Source organism: Aricia agestis, chromosome 19, assembly GCF_905147365.1.
Source record: "Aricia agestis chromosome 19, ilAriAges1.1, whole genome shotgun sequence".
Classification (NCBI taxonomy): domain Eukaryota; kingdom Metazoa; phylum Arthropoda; class Insecta; order Lepidoptera; family Lycaenidae; genus Aricia; species Aricia agestis.
The window spans coordinates 7,112,484-7,132,617 of NC_056424.1; the positions used below are offsets into that span (position 1 = coordinate 7,112,484).

General features: G+C 33.6%; 1 protein-coding gene across 1 annotated transcript; it reads left to right on the top strand.

Annotated features, from left to right (window-relative positions):
- The first annotated feature begins 15,032 nt into the window (after window positions 1-15,032).
- LOC121736612 (transcriptional activator cubitus interruptus-like) lies at window positions 15,033-18,489 on the top strand. The gene is made up of 5 exons (XM_042127922.1): window positions 15,033-16,008; window positions 16,148-16,246; window positions 16,393-16,511; window positions 17,312-17,473; window positions 18,231-18,489. The coding sequence occupies exons 1-5, from the start codon at window positions 15,075-15,077 to the stop codon at window positions 18,459-18,461; spliced, it is 1,545 nt and encodes a 514-aa protein (XP_041983856.1). The 5' UTR covers window positions 15,033-15,074; the 3' UTR covers window positions 18,462-18,489.
- Window positions 18,490-20,134: the final 1,645 nt, after the last annotated feature.

Sequence of the window (20,134 nt, forward strand, 5' to 3'; positions counted from 1 at the left end):
CCTTATAGGAGACATATTTGGCTGTGCATTGTATGTTAATCAACCAAATGGACGGTCAACACTCCAAAAACGTACGTTAAAATGTAACGTACGTCCGTTTGGATGGAAATCCGGAAAGAAAGGACGATACGACCTTCTAAGCTATCTGACTTCGCGTTGGATCTGATCAAGTTTGGCAAATGTGTTTCTAGCTTATTCTGGGTGATCGCACCCAAAACCGATTGCCGAGCACCGTAGAAGCACAAACTGTACTTTAATATTTTATTATAGGTGTCGTTTAATTTATTTTTTTAAACAGAACATGATTTATGTTGTGTTACTGATGCTTTAAATTTGCTTGCAAAGTTATTTTTTTATTAATATTTTTTCAAACTTTTTGTTACGATTGTACTTTTAAGTTGTGTAGTGATGTTAAACAGAAAATTATGTACAGACATGAATGCATTTTTCAAACATGTTTCATTGCTGTGGGTATTTTTTTAACCAACTTCCAATGAGGAGGAGGTTATATTATGTTGGTCTGTATATTATTTTTAAATTGTAAGAATACTAAGTTACGCTTCATAGAGAAACATTTATATTTTTTATTTTGTAACTTAAACTTACTCTTATAATTTTTAATTAAATGGAGTTCTTCATAACCGATGTCTCTGTAAAAGCAGATTTTATTCATAACAATGGAGCATGTTTGAAAAGGAAAACATCCCGAAAAGAAGCCATTAAGTCGTTGTAGAAAATAATTATTTAAAAAAATCAAGCTTAGATTACAAGAAAGAAGCAAAAAGTTCTATACAAAACTGGAGTACATTTTTATTTACACACAATATCTATTATATGCCATTAGATTTTCTTCCTCGTTTAGAGATTATTGGCAATGTAATGTGATGAAAAGAGAGTATAGAAAGAAGAAATCGAGTACAACGACTAAACTTCATATTTTTTTTTGTTTATTCCATACATTTTCAACATTCGCTGTAAAACCAACGGTTTCATATTTTTTGGCCAATTTTGTTGCCTATGTATAACGAAATATTTAGTGCTAGAGATTCTGCCTCAGTGATGTAAGCGGGCAGTACATTTATCAATTGTAAATTATACCTAATTAGTGTTGTAATAAAGCATTACAAGTATAATATCGATATATTTATTTTACATCCCTTAACACCTTCACTGCGGTAAGTAAAATCTTAAACCTTCATCTGGTGCGGCGGCGGGTCAAAGTGTACCCACAATGATTTTTCCGCCAGTGTGTGGTAGGCCTTTATCGACCCACCAGCACAAGGTTAGATTAAATTACTATAACTTTGCGAAAACATAATGTAGGTGTAGGTATAGATTTTGAACTGTTGGAATAATCTCGAGGCTTGAACCCAACTTCTTTAGATTTGATTCGCCCCGCGATCTGCCAAACAGGAAATGAGAAATAAGCCAGGGAAATTGGCGGGTCGATATCGACCTGAACCGCACTAGAAAGTATTTTTAGTAGTGATGGGAAAGACGAAAATAAGGGTATATCGAAAATATTTATATACTTATTTAAATGCCTGTCTTTAAAACACACAGTACAAAGATTTTGTTTGCATCAGCATGCTGATAAGATCTTAAAAAGCACTTTTATTGGTGACGGTACACAAAAAAGGTTTCCGATTACAAAATATCTTGTGATTAGTGTGATTATTACATAAATCATTTTTTAAAAGATATTATCTACACATTGCTAGACGTAGGCAGTACCTAGGCATTGGGCGTATTTTAAATTAACATCTAATTTAATTCAGAGAAACATTTCGGAAATTCTCGCTACAGTATGATTCAGAAACATTTGCTTAACACCCGTCCCAGGGTGATTAATACTATCAGATGATTTCTACTACTCATTTGTCTGTCTGTTGACTACTCATATCCTGTTATGTGCATAAAACGCATCATCTTTTTTAGCAAAATATTTTGGTGGTTCGTCATAGTGCTTAGATAAGATTTAGTACTCAGAATGTAGTTTTCAGCCGGCCTATTCTTGCCGAATACTTATAATATAGCTCTACCACATAACAATAAGTAGTAAATGTTATGCTTCTGAGTACTGTAATAAACTCTTCTTAATTCTCCAAATTTCTTTTTATGAGTAATATCTACGGCTTTTCTCGGTTCGATTTCCGCTATGTTTCTGTTTGTGAAAAACTTGACTTTACGTGGGTACGTCGTACATACTATGCCTGCAAAGTGAAAGTCGCTGCATTGTCAATTATAAATTTTTCTTGACTTTCCTAACATCCTGAAACAGTTTAAGAGATCTCTATATCAATATTTCTGTACCTAATAATTTATAAGAGCAGCAGCCAGCAGTTATAGACTTTTTAAAAGAAGCAAAATGACAAATACCAAGAATCTCTTTGTTATATTCAAATCTATCGACAAAATAATCAATAAACAAATAAGGAGTGATTATTTTTTCATTTGTTCCATCAATACATCGCGTCGCGCTTTGAAGCGCTAGTTTGAGTAATGTCACGAACAAGTGCGCGGTAGGGATGGGTAAGTTGGGTATCGATATCAGCAGGATTTTTATTATTAATATCACTTTTATATTTTAATGGATTATTAATTATTAGATAGGTAGATAAAAATACCTAAGCTTCCATGAACTTGTGAAAATCTCAAACAAAAGTAAATGTAGAGTCAATGTAGTATAATTCAGCTAAAAAAAAACATAAAATATACTTTGCATTACAACTGTTTGTAGAAATTAGTAATATTTCTAATACAGGAGAAATAAAAAATGTAATCAGTATTTTGGAACCCTATAAAAATTGTATAATTCTTTAGGATTTTGATAGAGTATTATAAAAGACCGGTGACGAAACACGTACAAACTCGCTAATTGACCTGTAAGTACTTTTCCTTACATGTGAATAGGCATTTCATTTGCGTGCGAAAACGTCGTTATGGCGCTTGTACTGTGTAAGCTGAAGTTTGCGAGTAAAACACTAGTAGCGTTAGGCTAACAATCTAACAATCGATAATGTGCTATGATGTAACGATGGATTTTATCGATATCGTCACATCCCTATACTTTGACATGTGGCCCCTCAATCATATCGTACGCAACTACAGAACCACTGAACCGACAAAAAATCTAAAATAACTGCTTTTTTAATCCCGATCTGGTTACTGAACTCTGATGTTCGAAAAAAAATACTTTTTTCGAGCACATGTCCCCGAGCGGGTTAAATTTTTTCACTAAAAGTGTCATTTCGATTCGAAATGGAAAGTTAGGGGTTAATTTACTATTCCCAAACGATATTTTATTTTTTTAAATAGAAATAACGACATGTGTCTGTGATTAGGTTTTGTGGAACACGTGGGAGTGAGGTTTTTATAATCTGTTTATTTGTTAGATGATAGTCTGTTGAGTGGTAAAAATTTGAGGCTGGAGGATGGTGCATTCGAATTTTACTAGGGAAAGCGGTAAAATTAAAGAAAAGGACATTGCGAATTTTCGCAGCTGTGTTGTCCCCAAACTCGACTAATCTGCATCTTTCTCTTTTTATTTTCTATTTTTTATTTTTTCAGTCTTTAATATCATTGATTGATTTCTTTGAGAGGTGGTGGAGGTCCTCTGCCATTAGTGCATTTTAATTTTAGTAATTGCAATTTTGTGTACTCATACAATATAATAAGCAAGTATTTTATCACTAACTCAGTTTAAATGTTAAATATTTTGTTAAATAATTATTCAGGTAGGCATTGGCGACAATTTATCTTCCTAGTTATTTACTATTGCTACTCCACTTATATTTTTAAATTCAAGTCTCTATTTTCATATAGCCTACTTTCGTTATTTAAATTACCTTCCGACTATTTCAGATAATAAGCCCAACCAAACCAAAAACCAAAAGCCAAAAAGAAGCAAAAGCGCAAAAATGCTCGCGAAAAACTGTGTCATCTCAAAATAGCAGCGGAGCCTGTATCACCTAGTTTAGCATTTTTATCTATTAATACAGATTAATTAAGTTTAAACACATGTGCTGTATCACGAGGCACTTCAAAACGCGATAACATAAAAAACAAACATCTAGCTTTCAAAGAAAGTTTATTTATACAATATTTTTTCCATGTGCAGTGTGGGTCGTGCGGCACAATTACTCTAACATTATATTTATTTCTGTGCTACACATCTGCGCGTGCGCCTATATCGATACCAGAGATGACCAACTTGCGGCCCGCTTTTGTTTTATCATTTAAAAATTTTTTTCGTTCGAAACTCTCAAGAATAAAACAGTAATTTGAAGACAGTCTGGACAGATCCGCAAGCACTGGTTCCGACTTTATTCAAAAGTCAAAACGAATTTAATACCCCCCACACCGGTTCGATGACGGTGGCTTCATTGAAACCAGGCCATGTACGCGGAGTAATTTTATAGTGCCTATAAGTGTGTGCGCAGTACACGAGAGCACTCTTTATTCCTTTACTCTCATAACCCAGTGGGACGGAAGACCGACACGACTGGCGAGAGATCAGGCGCAGGATCGACTTTTTACATGCCCATCCAACGCATGGATCATCTTACTTGTCAGACAATCAGGACGTGATCAGCCTGCATTGTCCTATCCAAACTTGGAAATAACATGTTTCCAACGCAGGAATCGAACCCACGACCTCCGAGTCAAGAGCCACGCTGTTAACCACTGGACCACGGAGGCGTCAAAACGAATACTTTTATCATATTTATTGATACTTATATTCTACCTTGTTGATTGTAAAACGACAAAATAGGTCTCGATGGTATGTCCTAAATTTTATTTGTTTTGACTCAAAAACTTATAAATAAAAAAAATAGGGATATCATATTTAAGGTAACATTAATAAATAACGATTTTTTCAAATATAAATATAAAAAAAATAGGTCTTAATTTTTTTTACTTGCATTGCGAGTTGCGACCCGAAGATTTAGCTTCTATGGAACAAGAGTGTGTTAATTCTGTGTACCACCGCGATGATCAGTGATTTTCAAACTTTTAATCTTGACTATTTTAAAATGTGCTGTTACATCATCACTGTTTTACTGTGTTTTTGTCAGCTTGCGCGAAAATTTCTACAAAATTGTTATGAAAATGATTTTATTATGCCAAATATCAATATTTTTTGCATTTGCTATTTGCTAAAACATGATAAGCGTTGCGTGATCATGTATTATAAATATAACATTGCATTCTAAATTTTCTATTTCAAAAATAACTTCTCTTGATAATAATTATTATTATTATTAGGTAATCATTATTGTCAACGACAATTAATTCTGTCTCTGAATTTTGGTAATTTTCATGTCCTAACATTAACCCATTGCGGCAAGCTGCAAGCTATTCATTCGTTTGAAAGTTTTTTTCTATAAAATATGTATCATTAATATTATATTCTTATGAAAATAAATGATAAATAAATATGAATTATTCTAACGCCATAGTTCTTAATATAATATAATAATTTTTATTATGTTATTTATATTGTTTAAGTATATTATTTCATATAAGTACCTACTAGCTATTTGACCGAGCTTTGCTTGGTATTTGATAAAACACGAATAAAATGACATTTTCTAAAAACGATTCCTAGCTAGATCGATTTATCGCCCCCGAAACCCCCTATATACTAAATTTCATGAAAATCGTTGGAGCCGATTCCGAGATTGCAATTTTATACTTATATACAAGAATTGCTCGTTTAAAGATACTAGAGATAGCCCAATGGTCGAAATTCGACCTTAGTTTCAACAACATTAGGACTACTACCTATATTTTGTAAAAAAATATTTATTTATCATATTTTTCTCAACTCTTGTCTTTGGGACTCAGCTGATCTCAGACTGGCCGTGTAAGCATTGTCTAATAGTAGCTAGAATTCAATAAAAAAAAACTATAATCCATTTTCAATTTGTTACCTTGTTGTCAACAGACTTCAACCATAAATAAAAGAGTATAATTCGTATGTATAGGCTTGTCACTAAAAAATCTGTCATTTTTCCTGGTGTGTGTGTTGTAGTGTGTGTAATGTTTTATTTGTTAAAAAATGTATGATAAAAGCATAGACTTATGGATAAAAGCATAATTTCAAAATAATATTCGATGCACTCCTTCACCATGTAAACTATAACTGTGCAAAATTTCATTCACCTACGTTTCCCCGTTTTTCGTCAAAAGGGATACAAAGTTTTTGGCTCACGTAATATATAGATAAGATATAATAAGTAATAACATTGCATTCTAAATTTTCTATTTCAAAAATAACTTCTCTTAATAATTATTACTTATTATTAATCATTAATGTCAACGAAAATTAATTCTGTCTCTGAATTTTGGTAATTCTCATGTTCTAACATTAACCCATTGCGGCAAGCTGCAAGCTATTCATTCGTTTGAAAGTTTTTTTCCTATATAATATGTATCATTAATATTATATTCTTATGAAAATAAATCATTTATTTTCTATGAGTGTTCATTTTAGATCTGCTAAAATGAACAATCATAGAAAATAAATATAAATGATAGTAACGCCATAGTTCTTAAATAACTGCATATTTTATTACGTAATTTATTTTGTGTTTATTTATATAATTATTTCGTATAAGTACCTATTTTTAAAAAGTTTGGGAAACATAGTGCAGCGACAAGTGTAAGCATTTCACGTCATATCGTTCCAGATAAACGACAATACATAGCACACATTCATCATTCACTGACTTATTAGTTATTTATGTATCGAAAAAAATTATAATCACAGATGAGCTTTTAAACTTTTCCTGTTATAGAAATAGAAATATTTTCAAAGTCTTATTATTGTTTTATTGATATTTTGAATAACATTTCTCTATATTTTTCCACTCTCAAAGAACTGAAACTGCTATGGTTATAAGCAAGCGAAACTACAACGCTTCTGGTTTTAAGCTTTGATTAAAACGTAGGTTAATGTAAGTTAGTTTACCTACCTTATATCTACTATGTGTGAAGCCATCAAGGTACATCAAAGTACAGTAAACTTTAATGTTCCTACCTTTTCGTGGCTATCCTTAATTTTAGTAATCAATACAAATCAAAAAAATCGGCCAAGTGCGAGTCGGACTCGCGCACGAAGGGTTCCGTACTGTTATAGAGCAAAAATTGACCAAAAATTGTGTTTTTGTATGGGATATATTTATCTTAATTATTTATTTTATTTTAATTTTATTATTAAATTTTAAAGTACGAATATAATTAAATATTTTGTGAATATTTGAAGTGCCTATCTGTTGCCATTATGGATTACGAGCAAAAAAAGCCAAAAAAATCACGTTTGTTGTATGGGAGCCTCCCTTAAATATTAACTTTATTTTGTTTTCAGTATTTTTTGTTACACTTAGCGACAACAGATATACACAATCTGTGAAAATTTCAGAAGTCTAGCTATAGCGGTTCTTGAGATACAGCCTGGAGACAGACAGACAGACGGACAGACATCGAAGTCTCAGTAATAGGATCCCGTTGTTACCCTTTGGGTACGGAATCCTAATAAACGAAGTGACAGGGTATATGATATTATAATTAAGTAATAATTTACCGTGATTTTTTTTTCTACGTTTAAATTAAACTAATTTACCGTGCAAATACAAATTTACATTCTTTCCGTCATGAAAAAATTCCAAGTTTCTAGAAAACACACTTTCCAATTTTACTTTTAGGAAGCTGTTATTTGTAATGCTAGTAATAATTGTATTACTAATTACTTGTCCCGGAAATTAGGGATCAATCAATCAAAGTCTGACGTCCCGATGACTCATGCTGAAGTCTCAAATCAAACGACTTGTCACTTGTAAAATATGGATATTGGTTTTAACATGGAGTCAAGAGTCACGCTCTAAACCACTGGACTACGGAGGCGTTTTTTAAGGGTTCCGTACCCAAAGGGTCAAAATGGGGCCCTATTACTGAGATTTCAATGTCTGTCCGTCTGTCTGTCTGTCTCCAGGCTGTAACTCAAGAACCGCTACAGCTAGACTTCCGATTTTTTTACAGATTATGTATATCTGTTGCCACTATAACAATAAATACTAAAAACAAAATAAAAATAATATTTTAAGGGGGTCTGCCATACAAGAAATGTGATTATTTTGCCCTTTTTTGCTCTATATCAATAATGGCAACAGGTAGGTACTTGAATTTTTCTCAAATCCCTTAGTAATATGTGTACTTTAATATTTAATAATAATATTAAAATAAAATAAAAAAATAAGGGGGCTCCCATACAAAAAACACAATTTTTGGCGTAATTTTGCTCTATAATGGTACGGAACCCTTCGTGCGTGAGTCCAACTCGCACTTGGCCGATTATTTGTTTTACACTTGAGGGGTAAACTGGGTACATAGTGTAAGATGATAAAATGTAATTGTCGGCTAAGCAGCAACCATTAAATCATATCGACGCGCACACGTGTCGCGCAAGTGCGTCCGGATAACACAACATAGTCACCGGCTGCATTCACAATCACTGGCAGGTTAATAAAGAAGATCAATTAAATTTTGTCAAGTCCCTCTTACTTATTAAAAGACACCTTGGGGGTGTGCCAAAATCTTTTCGTTTTCGCTTCGTTACAGAATCGCCGATGAAAGTGTATGAAATTGACATAAGCGTTCGTTAATATGACGTTGACGTTCGACTCGTCTTATGTCAATTCCATACATTTTGATCGGCGATTCTATAACGAAGCGAAAACGAAAAAGTTTCGGCTACTTAAAATATGGCTTTGTGTATAAAGACAATTAGGTACTACTTATGCAATGTTTTATATCGACCCATTCTTATTGAATAGCCTGATTATAAATATCGAGGAGCCAGATAGTGCCCTCGGCCGAGCACTTCTGAAAGCAACGTCTCCCCACTCTATTCGGTATGTGTAATCAAGTCCTGTATTATGGAAAAGCGGCTTTACCAACAAGCACAAAACATTATAAGTACCTAACACAATATTATGTAAGCAGTGCGGATCTCTTCATAAGCAAGAGAGTATAGCAAAATACTGAAGTGCAGTGCAACATTACAATGGTTGAACGACAACACAGCCTTTCTTTAGAAGGAAAATGATAAGATGAACTACCCATGGAAACAAGTAGGAATATGGGCGTAGCCACACTGGGGCAAGCTGGGGCGCTTGCGCCACCCTGGCTCTGACCTATAAGGTGCCTAACTAAACAAAAAAAAAATTATCAACTAACTACAATCATAATACCCGTACAGCTCGACAAGGCTTTAAATGAACGTGGCGAACGAACGCTGCCATTACACAAAAACGTAATTTTTGACAGTTCTCCTTTACCAGCAACGCTCCCGTCGCTTTGGTAGGTTGACTGCTGTCCCACCCTGAGCCCAAGCCTGGCTACGCCCATTAGTAGGAAAGTTATGTTTGTTCACGTAATTTGGTAGTGTCTGGCTATCTGTATGTCCTTTGGTGGAGCTTTATTTTAACTGCTACAAAACGCAACATTACCGTGTAGTATCAATGAATTTCTTGTTGTCGCTAATTTTGTTTGCATGAAAAGTCATTTTGACCGAAGTAATAAGTGGAGGAATTGCACTAAGTAAATAATAATACTGTTTTTGAACGATTTGCACTAATTATATGTTGGCATCGGCAAAAATTATGACGATCATCCATGATCCAGCTAATGTGAATGTTACCTCACATCTTGTTGTTTCTATAAGTGCACTTTCATTTTCTTCCTTTTCTTATTATAACGTTGCATGGTAATTATTAATAAGATACGATCAGAAAACAAATAAGTAACCTTTCAATAACAATACTGTAACAGATGTTAATGTTATATTTTCAAAGACAATTTATGCATTTAAGCCTAAATACAGACTTTTGTATTACCAAATTAAGGCAGAAAATAAAAACATTTTTGCCACCATGTTACACCTCTTCTGAGACCATATTTCAATTTCACGTACAGTACTCCAAAATTAATAATGCGCATGAATGGCCGTGAATAACGACCGTGTTACAAAAGCTACAGGAATATCACGACGAACTTTGACTAATACATGTATCTTAAACGCAATGCAATTAGAAAATGCAATATGGTCTACCGTCGCTCTGGAAATACGACCGTTGCCGAAAAATTTCGAAAACTTCTATACACCTTGGGAACACTGTACAAACCACGCACCTGAAATACAATGGCAGTATACATTCTGTAGTCAATTTTTAGATTGAAAAAATCAGAAAAGCGTTTTCCAAACACTTTTGAAATTATAATACTTACTTACCTGATATCTACTAAAATCCTTTAATAAAATATCTACTTATCTACTCTACTTAACGATAAAATCATTTATTAAGGCTGGCCACATACAGAGGTATTCCGTACCTATTCGATTTCCGAATTCTTTTTCCGTATTCGGAAATCCGAATGCACGGAGTCTGTAGAAAATACGAAAACTGACGTTCGTTTCGCGTTCGCTTTTTACCGAACGGGACGAATTTCGCACATACGTTTCGAGTGCGAGCCAGCGCGTTCGCTCGTGAAGGAAAACGCCCGTTTGCGCTAGTCTCACGGAATCGCATATCGATATTCCATATTAGGAAATCGAATTCGGAAAACGTGTATGCGGTCAGCCCAATACGAAACAACGCAGTCTGACGCAGTGGACTGTTACGTAAGAATTTTCCACGTGGACATGACAGTAGATATTAATGTAAATATAGTGATAGCAACTTTGTTGATGAGTCGTCACTCATCAGTGTTTTTGGGTCACGGATCTAGATTATGACTTGTAAGGCCACAACGGAGGTAGCTTTGGTCTGGCATTGCCTAGGACCTAGGTTCTTTATTTATAATAGATTATATAGGTTTGGTTTTTTATTTATAATAGATTAATTATAAATAAAAAACCAAAAACAACTCTTTTTCTAAATAATGCATATACAATGTGTGTAAAGATTTATAACAAAATACCAGATCACATAAAACACTTGTCTAAAAAACAGTCTATTAGAGAACTAAAAAGAATGCTAATAAATGAATCTTATTATGATGTAAAGGAATTCTTAAACAGTTGACATTAACTTATTTTATTTTATGACAATAGTTTTTAAATTAATTGACATTTTTACTTTATTTAATTTCTTGACATAAATATATAGATTTCTCATTACTCTCATGACATGTTTAATTATTACTAAGTATGTAAAAATTGATTTGAATAGGTATTGTTAGCGTAAAATATATTTTGTATGATTATAATTACTTATATTATAACTTTATGATAATATGTTTAATTATTACTATTATTAATGATGATTGATAACTTATGTATAAAATTGATTTGAATATTTTTAGTGTAAAACATATTTTTGTACATGATTATAATTTAAATATATATTTGCATGCTATTTTATACATAGCTAAAAGTGTTAGATCTTAAGAAAATAACCATTACCACCTACTGTATTCACCACTTTTATAGCAAATAAACGAATTGAATTGAATTGAATTGAATTGAATTGAATTCTAAAAATCTGCCGAAATGTTCCCTTATTTTAGTGGAAGTACTTATGAGTTATACCGGCCGGTCATGGAGGGTGTCCTGTGCTAGACAGATCCGGGATACTCTCCTTTCAACGGGTGATGGAAAAATCCGATGGTTTTAGTGGGTCGACTTCTCGTCGGCCAGTTCCACATCCCCGGGGGCCGGGGTGCTTCAGCTAGGCTCTAAAAAGCTGTCTAAGACTGAACTGCTCCTGCGTGATTAGTTTAGTAGTAGGAATATGATAAAACATTTTTTGATATCTCGTTTACGTATTAGAATTTAGAAGAAAAAAGCCTTAGCCTTAGCCGGCCCCTAGACGATCAATTATATTGTCAATATCACGCTTCAAGTTAATTGAACAGCTCAGATAACGCCGCTGACGATGACATCAGAGCGAAACTTTAAAAATTTATTGAGAAAAAACTAGCCCAAGAATTTGAAAATTATTTAATTTATATTCTTAAAATACCCTATTTTAACGAAAAAAAATATAAAAAGTACATGTGAAATTTTTTTGGAAAATGCCCATTACATTGATGCGCGATGCTCAATATCCCCATCCCTAGACGTTCAATAATTACGCTATGGATACGAGATATTGCGCCATAATATTGCTCGTCTAGGGTCCCACGATACGAACAAGCTAGATAGCTTCAAAAGAGTGTTCACTGTTGGTATTTCAAGTTTTACAAAATGAACTTTACACGCAAGTATCAAAGTTCATATTTGAAATCGTACCTACAAGGTACACTACTAACTGTAACTACCTTCCAACTAATATTTAAGAAGCTCATAACGATTTTCTTAAAGTGTAATAATCGTAAAATAAATATGCCCTTATGCTCATATTATTTGACTAAACGACAGCAAAAAGTAGAGACATCTACTCATAAAGGGTAATAAAAACCTGTAGAACATTTAAATAAAACCAATGGTAATATTTCATTGCCGTCTGAGGCTGAAATAAAAAAGACACATGTCAAACTGACATAAAGATGCGGAGAAATGATGTTCGAAAATTTGAAAATATATTTTTTACTCTACATTTTTTCTATTTGAGGGATAAAATTTTGGTTTAACAAATGAAGAATTTTAAATAGTATTGTATATATTAGAACACAAAAAAGGTTTAGGGTATCGACAACTTATCTGACAGATACTCCATGGAGTACGGTACCTTTCAGATAAGTTGTGGAATGTGGATAGCCTATCCGGCACTTATCAGGAAGTGGTGAAACCATAGGCCCTCTCACTCGACAAAATCATGCTCTAATAAATTTAAATATGTAACATGATGATAATTATTTACTTAATATTTGATTTAAAAAATATTGCTTAGTAATAATAATTGAGATAAGAATATTATTTTGAAAAAGCCAAATGATAAAACATCTAGGTAATGAAAGTATTAAAATTAAGTGATCAATAGATGATTGTTATAAAGAATATCTGGTACATAAACCTTGGGGATTATCTTATAAGAAAGGATTAATTAGAAACAACTGCCAATTATTAATTTTACTTGAAAAATTAACCCCCGTGTGAACTTTCAACACCACTGTTTCAGTCACAAAAAAGGTCCAATTTAGAAAGAAAATGTTTACCTATTAAGCGTGTGAATAGCAAAAACTCAATGAAATGTTATATGGTGACGTAAAAACTACTTATTAGAGCATTATTGGCGCCAAAAGATTGTAAAGAAGGACGATTTCAGCGTCCTGCGTAGAAATCTAAGATAGCCACGCCATAATCCACCTTAAATACGAGGCAATAAAGTTTATACGTGGTTTTCTCGGCGCTATGTAGAGATATTTAAAATTGTAAGAGGCACATGTGTAGTTTTAGGTTTTTGCTATCCCAGTAGCTCCCGTGTTATTCCCAATTGGTGTTCCAATCAGTGTGGACCTGTCCTTAGTGAGTGGATAAGTAAAGTGTCAATTTGACGTCGCGCCATTTTTGTGACGTATCGAGGTGTGAATTTGACAACTTTTTTGGCGGTAAGTATTTTGAAGTGTTTCTAAATTAGAAAGCAATAATTGTTTAATTTTATATTTTGTTGATGCATAAAATATTAAAAACCTAGAGTTTTCTCTAATGAATAACCATTTATAATAACGATGGCAATGGTCATATAAATTCCTTATTTATTGTATTGTGCCTGTGCCTGTGCCTGTGTGTTGGTTCACAACTTGAAACTTTTAGCACTGGTCAAGATACAGTACTAAAAAATCAGTCCAGGAATCGATTAAATATATACTTAATTTAATTTAATAATGATAATGTATTTTGTTATCATTTGTATCCATTATAATACAATTACTTATTGCCTGCAACTTCGTCACACGACTATTTATTTATTGCGCGAGAACAATAAATTTTCCGCGATAAACTTTTCTCTCCGTACCGAATTTCATTTAAAACGGTTCAGTAGCTTAAGTTTCAATCGGACAGACACATTTTCGCGTGTCTAATATTAGTGTATTTTCAATATTTTTTTTGTTTTTTTTTTATACTTACTTAAATCTAATGTTTTATATGTACATGACAAAAATTATTAAATAATTCGTGACGCAAACTACAAACATAAATAACGATATATCATATTATATTTTATTTGTAGTTCCGATAATAGTAACGTACTATGTGCATTCTACGTATTTTTAGGTATTATGAAAATAAAATAAAAATTAATGACAATTTTAACATATTAATATATTTTATTGTATTATTGAACTCCGAAATTATTTTTTAGAGAATCATAAGAATTTATTTACTTAAATTCAATCGTATAAAACAATATTACAACATTTAACTATAATATTGTGATATTGCGTCAACAACTTACCAACGCTCAATTGTTTGACTTAAAGTCCTATAACGGTATAATAACTGTATTTTAAAAAGATAAAACCGACTTCAAAAGTGTACGTAATTGAGAATTAAAACTCTCCAAAACCAGTGAACCGATTTTGATGAAACCTGCACTAAGTTGAATAATACCTATGTACAACAAAAAAGAATAACTGAAATCGGAATGGTAGTTCCAGATATATGCGAACACAATTACACAAACATAAAAACATACATACATACATATTATATATACATACCTAAATACATACATAAATACATACATACTTGTATACACTTTTGAAATTCGGCACATTTGGTCAGACGCTGATGTGAGAACATATTAATTATACGAAAATTGGGAAGTTCTGGAAATATTGCATACATACGCGTCGAATTGATAACCACCTTTTTTTGAAGTCGATTAAAAGAAAACACTTAGAAGTAAGGTAGCCATATTTACAACACGTGTTGCAAAATGTGTAATAACAATTGTAATTAAATTTCAATTCGCAGATGCGACAGCCACGCGAGATGATGCCCGGAGAAAGTTTATTTTTATAATAATAGCAAAACCATATGCGGCGAACCGACCAGGCCACATGTCAATTAATTACACCTAAACCCGGGGATTACTGAACTCTGATAGGCAAATGAACTTGTAGCCATGGCAGACTATGATATCATGGCGTACGACACCGAGCTGTTCCAAGAAAAAAACGATGTAACCGACCTACACGCGTACTACATGTCCCAATTCAATTTGGAAGTAGAAAATTGTAAAGCCAAACCAAAAACCGACAGCTTCAAATACGGCGTGGAAGAAAGCTTCGATTTCGAGGTCATTGAAAATTGGAATACTACAGAAAATGTCAGAAACGATTTAGAAAACACGAACGAAGTAGTCGAATATAATATTAGCGAGCAGAATATCAAAGATGTCCTTTTAGATTTAGATAGTATAGAATTTGACGACAGCAGCTTCAAATCTGATTCATGCGACGGTAAAAATAACAGTGACACAAACTTCGAATCACCTCCAGATTACATAGATGACGAATCCCTAATAGACGAATTGTGTAGGGAAGATGGCGAGTCGTGCCTAACTCCTGAGTTTAATGAAGACTTTTTGAAAATAACTAGTAACGAAGCAAGCCTGCCGTCTATAGAAACGGCGTTTTCAAAGCGGTATTGCAATTACAATAATAAAGAATTCACAGTACAGCAAGACTTTCAAATACAATCAACAGTAGTTCCTACAAATAATGCACCCGTTGTGAGCAGTATAGAGCAATACAGCTATCCCAACAACATTCTGTACAATTTAGACGCTGAAAAGAATTATATTCTACCTGACACACCAACGAGTTGTACAGAATTTAATTTTGAAAGACACGAACGAAAAATATCAGTATGCGATTCAATAGAAAGCGACGTTCAGAGCAATTGTTACTACGATGATAACTCTGAAAATTTCGATGAAGACGATTTATTTATAAATTTGGACGACTTCGGTTTGCAATTTGATAAAGACGAAAGCAGTAATGACAATGTAAGAACTCATTTCCAACACAAGAAGCCTGAAAAGGATAAAACGCAAGGTAAGATAGGTATTCTTAATAAAAAATATAAAAATTCTAACTCTAAGATACATTAAAACAGAAATCTAATGTTTTGAATAGCGTAGAAAAGACTTTTTTCTCGACGTGTTCTCGATAAATCATATTGTTTATGTTTCAGGTGAAAGGGTATGTTTATGGGAGCTGTGTTATGAAAGATATCCTAATCAGAACACCCTGGTGGAGCACATAGAGCGGGCCCACGTTAACACTTATAAAGGTAACATAAATATTTAGATTTTCGAACAATCGTCCATTAGCTTTGTTTATTTTTTTAACTTTTGAAGATAATCGTTAACTTTTTTGTTCGTTTTTGGTGTGTCACTGAACTTTTTCTTATCTTCAATTTTTTTCTTTTTTCTACAGGAGATGAGTTCAGTTGTTTATGGAAAGATTGTGCAAGAGGCCGAAGGCCGTTCAACGCGCGATACAAGCTGCTGATCCACATGAGAGTTCACTCTGGACACAAACCTAATAGATGTCATGTGAGTATTGTAACTATTAAGTAATCGATCTAACTTAACTTAACAAACAATAATGGGATTTAATGGGGAAAATTATTTGTTAATTGAAGCTTGCTGAAGTAAAGCTTGCTATAGTCAGTAGCTCTACCATGAGTTTTTCGATACCGACTACGTAAATTTCTAGTATGGCAAATTTTACAGTGCCTCTAGCGGTTATTTAAGGAACTAAAATCGCCATACTAACTTGTTACGTGAGAGAGCCATGCTTCGGCACGAATGGGTCGGCTCGACAGGAAAAATACCACGTTCTCACAGAAAACCGGCGTGAAACAGCGCTTGCGTTGTGTTTCGCCGAGTGAGTGAGTTTACCGGAGGCCCAATCCCCTACCCTATTCCCTTCCGTACCCTCCCCTTAGATTACCCTATTCCCTCTTAAAAGGCCGACAACGCACCTGCAGCTCTTCTCATGCTGCGAGTGTCCATGGGCGACGGAAGTTACTTTCCATCAGGTGACCCGTTTGCTCGTTTGCCCCCTTATTTCATTAAAAAAAAAAACTAAATATTTACGTAGTCGGTATCGAGTATCGACAAACACTGTCTATAGCTTTAAACTCATGGTAGAGCTACAGTACCATAGCGAGCTTCACTTCGGCAACTAAGTTGACGCTTCTGCAATTCAAATTAATTCACATTATAAACGTACGAGCTACTGTATAAATCGCATAATCAAACATAAAGCTTGATCAAGTAACAAAACTTTAGACCCGTTGCAAGATTTTCGACCGAAAACAAAACACAGCAATAGCCTCAAATGTTTTCAGCATCCCGGCTGCGGTAAAGCCTTCTCCAGGCTAGAAAACCTGAAAATCCACGTTCGCTCGCACACCGGCGAGCGTCCCTACGCCTGCCCAGCGCCGCATTGTAGGAAAGCCTTCTCCAACTCCTCAGACAGAGCCAAGCATCAGAGGACACATTTTAATGCTGTAAGTAATTCATACTTATACGATAGACAATTTTCACCAGAAACACCAGCAGGGAAAATACTTTACCTGCTGGTGTTTCTGGTTGCATAGAGCATGTTTTTTTTTTTTTAATGCAATAAGGGGGCAAACGAACAAACGGGTCACCTGATGGAAAGCAACTGCCGTCGCCCATGGACATTCGCAACATTAGAAGAGCTGCAGATGCGTTGCCGACCTTTTAAGGGAGAATACGCTTTCTAATAGAAGTTTTACAGGATTTTTTAGCTTTTGCTGTTATTAACAGCAAACACCAGCCTAAAGTTTAGAGAAAACTTGATTGTGTGAAGTCAGATTATGTATCATCCACATCATTTATAATTAGGGGGCAGTCAAGCAAACATCGTTTACTTGACTGTCCCCTAATTTTAATAATACCCTTATTCTTAACCCTCGGTTGGCCGCGTGGGGTCTTTAAAAGCCCGTTAGCGAAAACGAGAAAAAACTATATTTAAATTAATCGTAGCAACTCCGCGCTTCAGGTAGCTTCCTAAAAGGAATTATATTTCGATATAATTGCCACTTATGACTTATCTGAACTCGCGTGCATGTATTGTGTATTACAGATATGTTTTTTCACTCTGAGGTCTTTAAAGACCCCTGTTATATCCCAAGCATGGACACCAGTAGAGTGGATGGATGGATGTATGGATGGATGGATGTATTTAGGAAGTGGACAAAAATGTCAAAACGCAGAACTAAACTAAGTTAATTCTTTCAGAGGCCCTACGCATGTGGTGCTGTCGGTTGTGGCAAGCGGTACACCGACCCTTCATCCCTTCGCAAACACGTGAAGTCCCACCCCCACATCAACGTGCCGCGCACCTGCATACCACCCTCCAGGCCGATCAGAAGAGTGGAGGAGCAGCTCGTGCCAAGTTCACCAGCTAAACTCGCCACATTGAGGTGTATCCGGGACAAAATTGCGGTACCAAGGTTACAGAAAATGTAGAGGTTTCGTTTAAAATAATTTCTGTAATTTTTTTACGCAGTAATTGACCAATAATAAAAATCTATAGGAACCGTGCAGATTCTATATGTGGCAGCACTCGTCTGGTAAATATAATAATCAATTCTATTTTTCGGATTTTTCACGTCAATTATAGGTATCATGATCTCTACAATTAACGGAAGAAATCGCAAAAGATGTTATTCGTGTTTGCTAAAATCTAAAATTGCATGCTCAGCAATCGAGTGGAGGCTCATCAGACAAGGAACAAAATAATTAATCTGTATATTTTGGAAACTTCTTAATACTTAATCAGGCTTTACCTATATGTAGAAACATATAGGTATAAATTGCTCAATTTAATAATTGAATTGCTCAAAATTGTTAAATTTTTGCTCAAATTTGTGTTGTAACAAAATAGTAAGTACCTATAGGTTATAAATTATAATAGATAGCTATAAATATTAGTAACGCTGATCGACGCGAGACCAATGTTCTATTTTTATAGATTTATATAGAAAACTACTAGAATATATAGGTAATAAAATGTGGGTACAAGTTAAAATAAAAGACTTTCCCTGACTTTAAGATATTAAGTAATGTTTTGTTATTTAAGATTTTATAAATCCAGTCGTCGATTAGAGAAAAACTCGATCATTATCCTAAAGCTTATCCAGACCAATAATAATATTACCTATAGATGCGAAAGTGTGTCAAACCGCCGCGCGCCGCGCTGAACCGATTTTGCTGTTTGGTATTGGGATACTTTGAGTCCCGGGAAAGGACATAGGATACTTTTTGTCCCGGAAAGTGTACAGTTTCGGCGCGATAAACGCTTAAACGAAATATATTTTTTAAATATTACAGACGTCAAACAAGCAGTAATAGGTCAATGAACGAATAGTTCTCTGTTCACGGCCGGACTATAGTAGGTAGTCTAACTACAGACAACACAACATGTTCTTCCTAATGTTAGTGTATAACACATAGTTATTATTGGACCAAAGATACAATGTAACCAAGTGTAATAAAATTATATTGTATTATTTTAAATATAATAAACGTACAAAATATTTTATTGTTATTTTGTAAAAAATATAATTAGCAACTGGCAACAACTTTTTAATAAAATATATTTTTATAAATGTACAATGAATTTTTAAAACATGAGTTTGTAAAACAAATTAATTTTTGAATATTTTTATAAGAATCCCAAGGGGACATTTTCCATGCACCTATTTTTGCTCAATAATTTTTTTTTGTAAATATTTTTAGTAGATATTTATGTACTTATTAAATTTGTTAAATTAATTATAGATTAGGTATTGATGTTAATTGATTTTGTCATGTCATAACAATCTTGTTTTTTAATTTAGATTTCCATAAAAAATGTTTTTCTTAAACCTTACTAATTGCGATTTAGTAGGTAAAATAGAGGCAAATATCAAAGAAGATAAAATTACTTAATTTTAATAATAATTTTGTAGTTTTAGCGTAATTTTAATTTACAAATATGCATGCTTTCCAAGGTATCTCCTTTTAGTATTCGTAAGCTATGTTCCATTATAAGATCTCTTAAATTGCTCATTTATTTTAAGTAATAGAGGCAGAAACTGCCTTATAATGCTCAGTTTAAATAAATCTTTAAGTATTTTAGAAGTTTGTTTTATTTTAGA

What these genes read in the sequence shown, in the direction of transcription:
- LOC121736612 (XM_042127922.1), top strand. Translation starts at nt 15,075, where the DNA reads ATGGCAGACTATGATATCATGGCGTACGACACCGAGCTGTTCCAAGAA. An exon ending in TGAAAAGGATAAAACGCAAG is followed by an intron (nt 16,009 to 16,147) that starts GTAAGATAGGTA and finishes TTTATGTTTCAG; the next exon opens with GTGAAAGGGTATGTTTATGG. An exon ending in CCACGTTAACACTTATAAAG is followed by an intron (nt 16,247 to 16,392) that starts GTAACATAAATA and finishes TTTTTTCTACAG; the next exon opens with GAGATGAGTTCAGTTGTTTA.